The sequence below is a fragment of the Bufo gargarizans genome, chromosome 4 (genome assembly GCF_014858855.1).
Source record: "Bufo gargarizans isolate SCDJY-AF-19 chromosome 4, ASM1485885v1, whole genome shotgun sequence".
Lineage (NCBI taxonomy): Eukaryota > Metazoa > Chordata > Amphibia > Anura > Bufonidae > Bufo > Bufo gargarizans.
Window position 1 is genome coordinate 287,726,032 of NC_058083.1, and position 15,489 is coordinate 287,741,520.

The window sequence follows — 15,489 nt, forward strand, 5'->3', positions numbered from 1 at the left end:
AGATTGAGTGTAGTCTACCAGGGACCATATATGCTCTATACAAGACTTTAAGTGAAGTTTCAGTGTATGAAACTTGCCAGCTATTCTTGCTCAAAAGAGTATAGCAGTGGTGCCAACTTTCCATAGACATAGTGGTATTCATTTTTATTGGACAGGTATAACAATTTATTACAAAAATGTATTAATTCATATTATTTCAACTCTGATTTTTATCACAAACATATCTTTTTAAAACTTTTGGTGTTTTTACTAAATATTTTATGAGACTAGAAAATTCTGATTTCACACTTCCCATTAGGGCAAGCACAATAAGCTGATATTTCCAGTCTTCTCTAGCTCACTTCTCAGCTTTGTAGATCAAGGCCTGGCCAGTACTGTCATCTTATTATCATTAGAGCGCAGGGTTAATAACTAATCACAGCTCCATGTACTATTGGAAGCTCAGAAAAGTAAAAATTGCAGCACAAGACATCTGCATAATTCAACTGCCATCTATGTAATACAGCAAACGCTCACCCACAGTGACCAGGATCTGAAAAAACATTGATCCTGGTCATTTAACCCCTCAGATGCTGCTGTCAATACCAACTGCTGTATCTAACTGGTTAGAGTAAGGTTGCTCCTTCTGACTCCTTATCGCTTAGCCCCTTTCCCTCCATAGTTGGTTGGCTACTAATGGCAGTCTGGGGCCCTATGAAGGCTTCACAGTCTGTCATTGTAGTCTTCCTATTAATAAAGAATATTCAAGTCTCTAGGGGACTAAAAATAAAAGTAGAAAAAAATAAAATGAAAAATATGAATTCCAATCACCCCCTTTCCGAATTTTACATATAAAAATGAACAATAAGAAAATAAGGATTATGCTACATGCACACGACCGCGCCATATTTTGCGGTGCGCAAATTGTGGATCCGCAATTTGCAGAACGGAACATGCTGCCCATTATAGAAATGCCTATTCTTGTCTGCAAAACGGACAAGAATAGGACATGTTATTATTATTATTATTATTTTTTTGCGGGGCCACGGAACAGAGCAACGGATGCGGACAGCACTTTTACAACCCCATTCAAGTGAATAGTTCTGCATCCGAGCTGCAAAAAAGGCTCAGATGCGAACCAAAACAATGGTTGTGTGCATGTAGCCTAATTGATATTGTTGTGTCTGCAAAATGCCTGAACTATTAAAATATAATTTTTTAATTTTTTTATCCTGGACAGGAAAAAAATATAAATGTCCAATTCGCAGTTTCTTTTGTCACTTCGCTGGCCACAAAATTGAAGAAAAAGTGAACTTAAAGTTGTATGTACTGCAAAATGGTACCATTATAAAACTACAGCTTGCCGCTCCAAAAAATAAGGATCTCAATTGCTGCTGGTATTTCAAAGTAGGGTTGGATTGGAGGGGCTCATATGTGTCAGTATCGTGTATAAAAATGAAGTTTGGGTCTGCGCTGAAGGTGCTTCAAGTAGAGGTCAGTTCACACACAATCCCTCTTCCTCAGTCTCTGGTTTCAGCCCCCTCGATCTCTGAACCAACCGGCAGCAGAAACAGTTGTTATCCCTTCAAAGGAAAAAAACATAGTGCAGACCCGCAAGTAAAAGGATTCTCTGTGTTTTATTATACTTACAAAGTCTGTTCTTTTAACATCGCACATAAAAATACGGAATACCATTTTTTATGTGCGATGTTAAAAGAACAGACTTTGTAAGTATAATAAAACACAGAGAATCCTTTTACTTGCGGGTCTGCACTATGTTTTTTTCCTTTGAAGGGATAACAACTGTTTCTGCTGCCGGTTGGTTCAGAGATCGAGGGGGCTGAAACCAGAGACTGAGGAAGAGGGATTGTGTGTGAACTGACCTCTACTTAAAGGGGTATTCCCATCTTCAGTGTTCATACTTACCTTTGTCCAGCGCGACGTTCACTTCCTGGATTCGGCACTGCTTGACTGAAGTCTTCTCCCGGCCAGGCCGCGCTTGCGCAGAAGGCTGAAGATTCTCTCCCGGCCGGGCCGCTCAGTGTCCTGAACACGCACGCCGCCGCGCATGCGCCATGGTGACTTGTTCCTGGCCTGTATAGTACAGAGCCGGCGTGCGCGTTTGCGGCTCTGTACTATACTGGCCAAGAAGAAGTTGTCATGGCGCATGCGGGGCAGCATGCGCGTTCAGGACATTGCCCGGGAGAGACTCTTCAGTCTTCTGCGCTAGCGCGGCCCTGCGGGATTCAACAGGAGAGGTGGCCGTAACCAGGGGAGACGAAAGACAACATCAGGTAAGAGGAGATTATTTTCTCAAAAAGGGTGGGAATTGGGTAATAAAATGTATTTAGAAAAATGATCACTGTCAAATCATTAACAGATTTAACAGTGATCATTAAGATGGGAATACCCCTCCTTCAGCAGGGACCCAAACTTCATTTTTATGTGCTATTATTAAAGGGAGAACGGATCTACTCCCTGATTCTGGGACTGCGGCTTTTGATTATTTTTAGGAGCCACACACAAAGCGCTCTGTTTAGTAGTTACGTGTCAGTATCGTGTAACTGCCTCCTCAATATATGCATCCCTGTTCATCACCACTATAGTACCACCCATATCCGCCGGTTTTATTACCAGGTCACTACGCTGCTTGAGCCATATAAAGGCCGCCTGCTCACCCGCAATAAGATTAGACTTACACTGCGGATAAATTAAGGCTTAATTTCCTTAAGTACCTGTTTTTGGAAAAGATCCAAACTACTACCGGCGGGCAAGGGCGAAGTGAAAGTGGATTTGACTCCTTTCATGAAGCGCTTATTCACACTAGACAGATCTTGCTGATGGTCAAACTCGCATCCCTGTAATTCTAAGAGTGTGTGTACTACATTTTTATCTGCCTGATCAAAATGCTCCCCTAAGTGGAACCCTTATGCTCCAACTCTGACAGGTTGTTGCAGGTACGTGGTATACTCTCACACTTGGGCCCTTGCTAGGACCCTCGAGATAATTACTGACAACAAACAAAACTGTCCTCTGACCAAGAAATCCCTTTAGGGGTCCTAACTATATACAGTATGTATCTAAAACCATCTTTTATTATATTCACTTAAAACTGCTATTATAGAAAAGAGAAAATGTGTATGATTAAAACTATCAGGACTAAGCAGAGGGTAGCAGTTTTAACACCAGTGTATGGCAGTACTATGATATGTGCTTGTTGTTGTAATAATACATACTGCTTGTTGAAAACGGAGTGGTGTGTAGTTTTTTTATTATTATAATATCAACACCTCCATATATAACCTTTGTATATTCACTTTTGCACCCTATATGGTATTGCGGTGTATAGTGTAATGTGCTGCTGGGAACAGCAACAATATGTTCTGGGGGTGGTTATTATGGGGGTGGTTATTAGCAGTGTGATTCAACTGCGATATTGATCGTTTGATGTACTATCACCTACACATTTGTAATCCACTACTATGTTAGTATAACAGTAGTCCGTTCAGTGCTTTATTTTATAGGACTATTTTGTTAATAAACACTGTTTTCAAGGGACGAACAGTGTGTTATCATTATGTGATATCAACACCCCCACATGTGGCCTTTTAATGTATTGACATTTGCAGCCTGTTTAGACTTGGAATGTATGACACGTTGTGCTATGGCGGTGAGAGACTCACAGTATAATGCTACTGCGGTGTTCACCGCTAAGTGCGCTATTACATGCGCTCTGCTCGTTCACATATGCTATGTGGATTGTGATTTCAAGCACTGAGCGGATTGGTCACATACACACTTCACTACACACACAACACTCTATCCATCTAAATTTTCCCTATCGATTCCAATTGGTGCCCTCTGCTATTCCCTGTCTAAAATACAACAGCAAACACTACCCCTCCCGACATGTTTCACCGCTGCTTGTGGCTTCGTCAGGGGAGTGGGGTTACTCCCCTGATCGCTATTGGTTGTCAGTGTGCCAGAAAAGAACTGTCTACACCAGTGATGGTGAACTTTTTAGAGACAGAGGGCCCAAACTGTGACCCAAAACCCACATTTATGGCAAAGTGCCAACACGACAATTTAACCTGAATACTACAGTCCACTAGTCTACAGTCTAGTTATTCACAAGACCGTATTTTTGGTCTGCGTTCCATCCGCATTTTTGCGGATCACACGTGGACCCATTCATTTCAATGGGGTCGCAAAAAATACTGACAGAACATCGTGAGCTGTGCTCATCCGTATGTCCATTCTGTGGCCCTGCAAGAAAGTTTTAACATGTCCTATTCTTATTCAATGGGGCCCTCAAAAAGTGCGAGATGCACACGGACCGCAAAAGACATATGGTAGTGTGACTAGCACCTTAAACTGGCCTAAAGCCATTGATGAAATCCCACATCCCATCTGTTGGAGTTGCTGGTTCATATCCAGTTATATATATGGCTAGGAAGGAATTGCCTGAAGCAACCACTTGATTGGTTAATTTTTTTTTCATCTATTATTGGTTACTTAGGGACATTGGCGGAAACAAGAGCAAATCTCCATCTCCAAATGATTCCAAGAAGTCCGTACACAGAGGTAAAATAGTAGAGATTTTTTTTAATGGGTTTTAAAAGTATTTTGGGGTAAAACAAATTGTATTTTGCTTCTTATGGCTTCTGTTTCAAACTTATTAAATAATCAGACTAGGTGTCTGATGGCTGGGTCTCCAGCTCCTCTTTCTCTCTTGTGAACTAGCTTTTAAAGAGCATCTGTCAGCAGATTTGTACCTATGACACTGTCTGACCTGTTACATGTGCACTTGGCAGCTGAAGGCATCTGTGTTGGTCCCATGTTCATATGTGCCCGCAATGCTGAGAAAAATTATGTTTTAATATATGCTAATGAGTTTGTAGGAGCAACGGGGGCGGTGCTGTTACTCCTAGAGACTTAAAGGGGTTCTGCACTTTCATTTAACTGATGATCTATCCTCTGGATAGATCATCAGCTTCTGATCGGCGGGGGTCCGACACCCGGGACCCCCGCCGATCAGCTGTTTGAGAAGGCAGCGGCGCTCCAGCGCGCCGCGGCCTTCTCACTGTTTACCGCCGGGCCGCCCGCCCACTGACGTCACGACTTGTATCAACTAGAGTGGGCGCGGCTAAGCTCCATTCAAGTGAACAGAGCTTAGCCGCGCCCACTCTAGTTGATACAAGTCGTGACGTCAGTGGGCGGGCGGCCCGGCGGTAAACAGTGAGAAGGCCGTGGCGCTGCTGGAGCGCCGCTGCCTTCTCAAACAGCTGATCGGCGGGGGTCCCAGGTGTCGGACCCCGGCCGATCAGAAGCTGATGATCTATCCAGAGGATAGATCATCAGTTAATTGAAAGTGCAGAACCCCTTTAACTATCTATGCAGGTGCCTCGCTCTCCCCACTTTGATCGACTAGGAGAAGTCATGGCCAGGCATGGTCACGTTTTCATTGCCTGGCCCCGTGAATCAAAGTGCAGAAAGCGCAGCAGTTGCAGAAAGAGCAGAGCCTCTAGGTGTAATGGTAACACCCCCGTTGCTCCTAGAGGCTCATTTACATATATGAAAACATCATTTTTCTCAGCAATGCTGCCCATATAAACATGGGACCAACACAGATGCCTTCAGCTGCCAAGCGCACATGTAACAGGTCAGCCAGTGTCATAGGTACAAATCTGTTGACAGATGCCCTTCAAGCTGATTAATGAACAAATCAAAGTTGAAATTTTATTTGGTCATAGGTCAACGTAGAGGATGGTTCAGGAGCGGAGAGGGAGGGGATGGTAAAAGAGAGAACCAGACTGACAGATTTATCACAGAAAGGCATTTTGCAGCTGCCATGTACTGTGAAACAGAAGCCACATGAAGCAACATTTTTAATAATTTTGTTTATTAAAAAACTCTTAAATCATGTTACCTGGAGGTTCTTCTCCTGTTATTTGGATTCTTCCAATCAGTTGCTATTCAAGCCTGGGACCTTGTAAAGGCTCCTAGGCCTGCTATTTTTACATTCTTAGGCTACTTTCACACTAGCGTTCGAGCAGATCCGTTCTGAACGGATCCGCTCATATTAATGCAGACGGTGGCTCCGTTCAGAACGGATCCGTCTGCATTATAACTTAGAAAAATTTTCTAAGTGTGAAAGTAGCCTGAGCGGATCCGTTCAGACTTTACATTAAAAGTCAATGGGGGACGGATCCGCTTGAAGATTGAGCCATATGGTGTCATCTTCAAGCGGATCCGTCCCCATTGACTTCCATTATAAGTCGGAACGGATCCGCTCGCCTCCGCACGGTCAGGCGGACACCCGAACGCTGCTTGCAGCGTTCAGGTGTCCGCTCACTGAGCGGAGCGGAGGCTGAGCGCTGGCAGGCGGATGCATTCTCAGTGGATCCGCCTCCACTGAGAATGCATCAGGGCTGGACGGCTGCGTTCAGGGCCGCTTGTGAGCCCCTTCAAACGGAGCTCACGAGCGGACACCTGAACGCAGGTGTGAAAGTAGCCTTAGAGGGGTTCTCTGAACTTTTGATAAAACTCCTCTTTTCTTCTACCCTGTGAAAGAAAGATAGCTTGATTTAATACATACCCATCGAGCAAATGTACAGATGGGTCCCTCTGCTCAGCACTGTTATACAGCTGAACACTAAGACTTGGGAACACATCCTAAGGGTCCATTCACACGTCCGTTGTTACTTTCCTGATCTGTTCCGTTTTTTGCGGAACAGATCTGGACCAGATCTGGACCCATTCATTTTCATGGGGGCCTGAAAAAAATCGGACAGCACAATGTCTGATTTTTTTTCAGGACCCATTGAAAATGAATGGGTCCAGATCTGTTCAGCAAAAAACGGAACAGATCAGGAAAGAAACAACGGACGTGTGAATGGACCGTAAGGGTTTTCCGGTGCCAGGAGCCTGCCCCACTAAGCATACTTACCTACTTCCTGTGACTCCGATCTTCTGGCTGCCTTCAGTGTCTCCATTTTCTGGTCCCCACACTGTTTTCTTCCAGCTCTGCATGGGCATGGTTACATGCTCTGCTGCAGCCAATGACTGGCTTCTGCATTGATGTACTGCATGTAGCCACGTCACTGCTGAAGCCAGTCATTGGCTGCAGCAGAGCACGTAACCATGCCCATGCAGCTCTGGAAGAAAACAGTGAGGGGACTGGTAGATGGAGACACCAGAGAGGATTGGTGCGGTGGGATGCAGATAAGTATGATTCCTTTAGCTTGGTTGGACAGGTTTCTTGCACTTGGTCAAATGGCATTATTACTGAACCCCTTTAAGGGTGCGTCTTTTTGGAGTGCAGCAGTTTGAGCATCTCTGTGACATATAGTAGTGCCTGCCTTTTGATTTTTGGCATACTGGTCCACAGTGTAATGTTAGTAAAATACATTAATATTCACCTGTTTGCCATAGTTGTAATTGTAAGGCTGCAGAAGTTACAGTCTCTCCTTGGTTCAAGGGTTTCAGTGGGTGTCCCATCTCTGTACTGTGTTATCACTGGTTATGATCTATTTACTATGACATAACTGTGTTCATTGTCTTCTTATCTTTATTATAATTTTTATTATCCCCGTCCTGCAATATCACAGCTTTATTATTGAATATACTGTGACATCATTGTGAGCCTTAACCTATGATGCTGTAACCTTACTGCAGTTTTTGACAATTATGTGTGATACTGTTTATTATACTTGTTCTGTGACATCACTGTGTGGCCCTCTCCTGCTATATCACAGTATTTATTATTCGTGTACTGTGAAATTGCTAATTTTTATTCTTACACTGTGCATTATCCCTGTATTGTGACACACTGTTACCATGATTACTATACTTGTTTCCTTTGACTTTACACCATTTATTATCCATATTATTGGATTCCTTTCATGTGACAGTACTTAAAGGGGTTCTCTTACTTCAGCAAGTGGCATTTATCCTGTACAGAAAGTTAATACAAGCCACAATGTATTGTGATTGTCCATATTGCTTCCGTTGCTGGTTGGATTCATTTTTCCTTCACATTATACACTGATTGTTTCCAGGGGTTACGGCCACCCTGTAATCCAGCTGCACTTGCACACTGCACCATAATGTGCAAGCACGAGCACCACTGCTGGATTACAGGGTGGTCGTAACCGTGGAAACAAGCAGGGTATAATGTGATGGAAAAATGAATCCAGCCATCAAAGGAAGAAATATGCGTAATAACAATACATTAGTAAGTGCCTTGTAATATTTATGTTTACATGATAAAGGTCATTTGCTGAACAAGACATCCCCTTTAACTGTATTTATTATTGAAGTACTGCAACATCACTGTTTATTACCCATTTTCTGTTGTTTCATTGTGCATTATTTTGATGGATTGTGACATCATTAGGTGGATTATCATTGGGATGAAATTTCATGTGCAGTCCATAGCAAAGTGAAAAACAATAAGCCGTTTATATTTTATTCATTATTTTCCTGAATATAGTGGTGTACATGCACCATTTATAATCTTGTATTGCAACATATCCAACAAATTAAAAAATGATGCATCAAAAAGAAGCTGGCTAAACAAATCGTATAGGCTGGAATTTTTTTTATAAAATTGCACTGGTTTTTGGAGTGCACCATTTGTTTTGATCTTAAAAGCTCAGAGCACATTAAGTACAATGAGATAAATCATGTCAGTCACCGTCAGATTATACCAGAGCTTTGAATACTGGATGACACAAGGGACCAACAAACTTATGTGCATGGGGTTATTCCTTGACAGCAGATCTCAGAGTACAGTAGGATTGAACATGATGGATGTCAGCATGCCCGATCTTTTGTTTCCATAGGATATAGGCAACTGCCAGAGATGTTCAGATGACCACCATCTAAAGTGTTTGGGCACCTTTAGGGTACAGAGACACTTAGCAGGTCCAATGTGCCCTCTAAGCCTTTGTAGTTGCAGGAGGAGAAGTTAGGAAACTGGGCGATACATTGTGAAAAGTGGGCAATTTGTTAATAAGGGTGCATTCCCATTTAGCACCCACGTGGTAAAACTGCAGTACTGTGCAAACATCATTTAAAGGGGCAGTCCAATCTCTGAATTTTCTTTGGATATACCATAAAAGTCTGAGAGACGCGGACTCTAACTTCAGAGGAGGGCTTCATTTGTCTACTGCAGTGTATGGAGAGGTGGCTCCACATCTGTGCCTCTCTCCATTTACTTCTTTAGGAGAATTGTGGATATGCCATGAAAGTCTTACCTACAGTCCTGTGTAACACTACAGATAACACGGTGATACATCTTTGAGTACAGATAATGTAGTAGATGGTGCCTGCAGTCCTATGTAACACTACAGATAACACGGTGATACATCTTTGAGTACAGATAATGTAGTAGATGGTACCTGCAGTCCTATGAAACACTACAGATAACACGGTGATACATCTTTGAGTACAGATAATGTAGTAGATGGTGCCTGCAGTCCTATGTAACACTACAGATAACACTGTGATACATCTTTGAGTACAGATAATGTAGTAGATGGTACCTGCAGTCCTATGTAACACTACAGATAACACAGTGATACATCTTTGAGTACAGATAATGTAGTAGATGGTACCTGCAGTCCTATGTAACACTACAGATAACACAGTGATACATCTTTGAGTACAGATAATGTAGTAGAGGTACCTGCAGCCCAATGTATGGGGCTTGAATCTGGCGTCTCCTCCTCCTCCTTCTAGCTGTGCTGCTGCTGTGCCTTCTTTTTCTTCCAGCAGCAACGGCACGGCAAGAGGGAGTAGGCCACACCAGCTTTGAGCCCAGCACAGAACTAGAGGCACTGGAGGCTGGGCCTGTGTTGAGAGGGCCTGCAGAGGCCTTGAATGGGGGCATTGCCACTTAGAGGGAATACTGGGCGTTCGACTGCAGACTTTTCGTAGTTGAAAATCTGCAGCAGTTCTGGCCGAAAACTGTTGCAGCAAAAACACTCAATCTGCCTTTTTTTTTTTTGCAGCAGCATTATACCGGCATTACAGTAAATCATTTACTACAGGGATGCCCAACCTGCAGCCCTCCAGCTGTTGCAAGACCAGAACTCCCAGCATGCCTGGGCAGCCTATAAGTATTATGGTATGCTGGGATTTGTAGTTTTGCAACAGCTGGAGGGCCGCAGATTGAGCATCCCTGATTTACTACATTCAGGCTTTGCATTGCATAGGTATAAAGCCACCTGAAGCATAGATTGACATGCTGCACATTGAAAATCCGCGCTTGTCAGTTTACACTGTGGGTTTTCTCAACAGTACATAGATGAGTTTTCTAACATCTCATCTACTTTGCTTGTACTGTAAATGCACAGAATTTTCTGTATAATATTCTGCGGCAAAGAATCGGCAGCATTGACGCCATGTTTGACCATACTTAAAGGAGTTCTCCCATGACTGATGTAAAACTTTAAATCAGCCTTCATATAGCACATGTCAGTCTCTTTCTAATAAAGCTAGAACTATGGGTCCAGAGATCTCCCCATTCCTTGCTCTAATTGCTCTGCTAGATTTATTTCAAGCTGGCAGCTCAGGGGGCGTGTCCTTTCAGAAGTAGCTCTTTCCCTATAACGGTCACAGCTTCTAATGGAAGCTATGTCCGGCGGGAGTTGAAGGATGGAACTGAGCATGTGTGTCTACCTCAGCAAGGTGGACAGAAAAATAAGGAAAGGAACAGCAGGTGAAGCCATACAGATAAATTTTATCGAAAAGCTCAGTGGCTTTACAAAGTGTATATGTACATGCAATTATAGTATTCAGATCAAGGTGCTGCTTTGACAAATGTAGAATATTCTTTGTGGGACAACCCCTTTAAGTCTATTCCTTGAGAGATTTTTGTTTGCCCTGGTCATTGGTATCAATAGCATTCTGTACCGCGATCTATATCTGACGTGTGAGGAACGGTAATCAGCTTCCTGTTGTGTGAGCATAAAAATCGACATTTCTAGTTCTGCAGGACTAGCACTGAGAAATGTTTCATACTAAGGGTGGGCTCACAATAAGGATGAGTGAATTGATTCTACCAGTTTGGTAGAATCTCATCACTGAGGGTCCAACTCCGGGGACCCCCGCCGATCAGCTGTTCAAGAAGGAACCAGCACTCCTGTGAGCACCATCTCACAGCTTACCAGCGCTGTACATTGTATAGCGGCTGTGCTTGGTATCGCGTTCAGCCTCATTCGCCTCTATGGGGCTGAGCTGCGCCTAGGTCACGTGACCGATAAAAGTGATGTCACTGGCCCAGGGAAAGCTGTGAGGAGGCTGCAGTGCTCACGGAAGTGTGACGGTGCCTTATCAGACAGATTGCCAGTGACCCGGGTGTCGGATAGGTCATCAGTATTAAAATCTCGCAAAAAAAGTTCCAGATAGTTAAAATGCAGTAAGAAATGAACCCATTACAAACGCATCAAACATTACATTAAGTGTATCACGCTCTAATACTAACTAGTATTCTTATCATAAAATCTGACACCAATACAATTTGCAGCAAACTGGGCACTGGGGCTTAAAACTTCTGTCTACAGAAAAACCCCCGGGTGCAGATATTTCTGGGTGGTGAATGTCGGGGGACGCAAGAGTTTTTATAGGTTGAATTATTGGTTTATGAAGAGGAATAGCAACTGATCAGAGCGCTCCTTTCTTGTCTTAAAGATCACATGTTAGTAGGACTAACACTATTAAACCAGGCATGCTTCCTGGTAGGGTTGATCCTGCTTATCGCAGTCATACCTGTCTTGGTAAAATCGGTTGGTTAATGCCCGAAAAAAATAAAAATAAAGTATTCTTTATTCAAATAGGTACTTCAGTGCAGCAAATGGTGGGGCTCCTCAGCTCTCCAGGGCTGGCCACGCCCTTGGTGCACTGAAGCTCTCATTTGCATAAAGAACAAAAAAACATTTTCCTCAGGAACGCCACAACATTTTTTTTTTTACAAGACAGGGATCATTTATTTGGCAGGATCAACCCTATTCGACAGTATGCCTGCTTTATTAGGGTTGATCCTACGGACAGGATCAACCCTGAAAGCTGAGCTCTGATTGATTGCTAGAAGTAGAGAGTAAAAAAGTTATTAAAAATGTGATTTGGCTGTTTCACAAGGCAGTTCACAAAGGAATTTTTTTTGTTACGAATTACTTTGTCACAAATCGCATTCCATTGTATGTAGTAGGCGCAATGACGGGGGAACGGCGATCGCACCGCCATCCGTCATTGAACACCTCAGTTGCTCCGTTCAACACTGATCGTGGCATCTGACAGTCATATTGAGGCTTTTCAGGGGTTAATGAGAGGTTTAAAAAATACTCAATCCATTTGCTCACGGAGAGACTATTGCGTAATGACCTGGTGACCTCACACGTCAGTGTGCGAGAGATTGGACGCGTTTTCTTCTATGGAGTTGTCCGCAACGGCCTCTCCATAAGCAAATGGATGAGTTAAGTGTTTTATTTTTTTTTTGTACCACTATTTCAGGAAAAATTGCAAAGCACCAGGAAATTCAGATTCGTGGCGAATTGGATTTTCCTGAAATTGAGATCGAAGTCAATTTGTTTAACTTCAATTCGCTCAACATTAGGAGCAACAAAACCCGTTTTTAAGTTTAGGTAAATAAGGCCCATGTTGTTTATTTTACATTTTTATTTGTTTCAATTAAAATATTACAGAGAAACGTACTGTCGCGGGAATTCTCTCCCGATGGCACAATAAGTGTAAAGAAAAATCAGGGTTTGCATTCGTATTAAACGTAATTATTTCAGAATATAATTTGGCTGTTTTTTTTATGTCTTTTAGTGTTTGTCATTTTTGTGTTATTGTGCAGTGCTCAGTAGTCATACGACCAACATATTATTTACACCTTGCTTTATTTGCCATGGTGTCTTTTCCCAGTTTGCCATATTTATACTACAATTATGTCTCAGCAGGCTTTTAGATTTGTTTATGAAATAATTTCTTTCTGTTGCGGTGAGCACTTTGAGGAGACAATCAAGAACAGTGTACGACTTAAGTATGTGTGGGAGAGGCTTTAAACTGCTGCAGTGTTGCTAAGGCTCCTGAAACCCTGTGCTAAAAACAGGAGCCAATCGCTGAAGGCTGGGTAGTGTTTGTGTGACCAGTAGAGTTATGTGTGTGTTGTGAGTACACCACCGAGACCGCAGTATCTCAACAATCTTCAATACTCATTTGTGTGTGTGTGTTTTTCTTTTTTCAAGCTTCCTGTTCATTATCTAAAACCCATAGAAGGCTATTGACATATTCTGAAATAGACAAAAAGTAATAACTTGGTTTTGGTAGAATTGCACAAAATCTTAACTAAAAACAGCTTCAAAATGGGTGGCCATCTGTTGTCCAAAATTCCATACATTTTATTATGTTATTGCACACCGTATTAACCCATCATATTCCAGTAACTGAATTTATAAACATTATAAATGTGTTGTTTTATATTGGCTGTCCTGGCATGTCGTGTGTTTTTGTTTTTTGTTTTTTTGCTGCAGTTTCGCTCATTATGCAAAGACATAACATTTTTTGGCGTTCATGTACAATGACTATAATGTACTTTATAGGCTGTAGACTCATGTTGGCTTATTATAGGTTCTGTCAAGGTTTTTGTAGTTTTGATAAGGATAATGCTGCCTGCTGCACTTTTCTTGCCCTCTAAAATGGAACAAACTCAGAAGGCATTCATTAACAGGGTCTAAGGGACCTTCTAATCTGGGTGATGATCGGCTGAACATGTGAACACTTAGGGTACTTTCACACTATCGTTATTCTTTTGCGGCATTGAGTTCCGTCCTAGGGGCTCAATACCGGAAAAGAACTGATCAGTTTTATCCAGTGTATTCTGAATGGAGAGCAATCCGTTCAGGATGCATCAGGATGTCTTCAGTTCAGTCTTTTTTACTTTTCAGGGCGGAGATAATACCGCAGCATGCTGCGGTTTTATCTCTGTCCAAAATACTGGAACACTTGGCATTTTTTCCCTCTGACATGCATTAATGCCAGATCCGGCCCCAAGTGTTCCGGCAAAACGTATCCGGCATTGCGGTCTGCGCATGCTCAGACTGCAAAAAATGTGACTATACCATGCTGAAAAGGAATTTCCTTCCTTGATTGGGTCCCAGTGATCTAATTGGAGGTTGGATAAGGCCTCTACAGTCAGCCCTGGGGACTAGAAAGTACCCCAGGACTGTAGGCTTATTAATCCTCCTGTTAGCGCAAACTAGTGTTGCCCTAACCATAGCCTGTGCCATAGAGACACATTCGTATGCTAATACATTATAAGTATAAATTCATTTGTTAAGACAGTAATTCCATAATGGGATTAAAAAAAAAAATCTATACACGATTTAATTAAATATTTTTTTTTATGAAAAAGCTTAGAAAAATAATAACTACAGGTAAGCAATTTTACATAAAATATATTTTATTGTGCATGTATTAGGTAAAAGCAAAAAAACAACCCACTTATTAAGTATACACAAATAACCTGAAAAACTCATTTAACAGGTTATTCAGGGCAGCACAGTGGCTCAGTGGTTAGCAGTGGTGCCTTGCAGCACTAGGGTCCGAGGTTTGAATCCAACCAACATCTGTATGGAGTTTGCATGTTTTTCCTGTGTTTGTGTGAGTTACCTCTGGATAGTCAAATTTCCTCCCACACTCCAAACATGTACTGATAGGAAACTTAGATTGTGAGCCCCATGGGGAACAGCAAGCAATAATGTCTGTAAAGCGCTGAGGAATATGAGAGTTAAAATAGTTAACTAATATTCCCCATAAGTCGACTTTATGTTGGCATCATTTTGTATATGTCATTTTATTTATTATTTTTACGACATTAGAAGGCTTAGAGGCACTTTGACCCCACAGGCGTTTCATAGAATTTAGACACTTGGCTGTGAAAATTAAGAATTACATTTTTTCCAATAAAATGTTGCTTTAGCCCCACATTTTATTTTCACAAGGGATAACGATAGAAAAAGCAGACCACAATTTTCTAACCATTTTCTCCTGAATACAGCAACACCCAATATGTGGTTGTAAACTGCTGTATGCGCACACCACAGGACTCGGGGGGGGGGAAGTACAGCCATTAGGTTTTTGGAGGCAGTTTTCGCTGGAATGGTTCTCAGGTGCCATGTCATATTTTCAGAGGCCCTGAGGTACCAGTACAGTGCAAAACCCCCCAAAATTACCCCATTTTTCCAACTAAACCTTTCAAGGAATTCACCTAGAGGTAAATATAGAGGGCTTGACCCCACAGTTGCTTAACAGAATTTAAGATTGGGACATAAAATGAAAAATTACATTGTACTTCAATTACAGTGGCATGGAAAAGTTTGGGCACCCCTAGTCAAAATTTACTGTTACTGTGAACAGTTATGCAAGCTGAAGATGAAATGATCTCCAAAAGGCATACAGTTAAAGATGACAAATTCACCTTGTTATAAGCAAAAACAATTTTTT

At 42.2% G+C, this 15,489-nt stretch overlaps 1 protein-coding gene across 2 annotated transcripts in view; it reads left to right on the forward strand.

The window, feature by feature from the left end:
• ARMC2 (armadillo repeat containing 2) overlaps positions 1 to 15,489 on the forward strand; it is a 97,702-nt gene that overhangs the window by 24,702 nt on the left and 57,511 nt on the right. For both annotated transcript variants that reach the window (XM_044291401.1, XM_044291402.1), the window contains exon 6: positions 4,499 to 4,563. In XM_044291401.1, the coding sequence (XP_044147336.1) occupies positions 4,499 to 4,563 (65 nt within the window). The remainder of the gene's footprint in view (positions 1 to 4,498; positions 4,564 to 15,489) is intronic.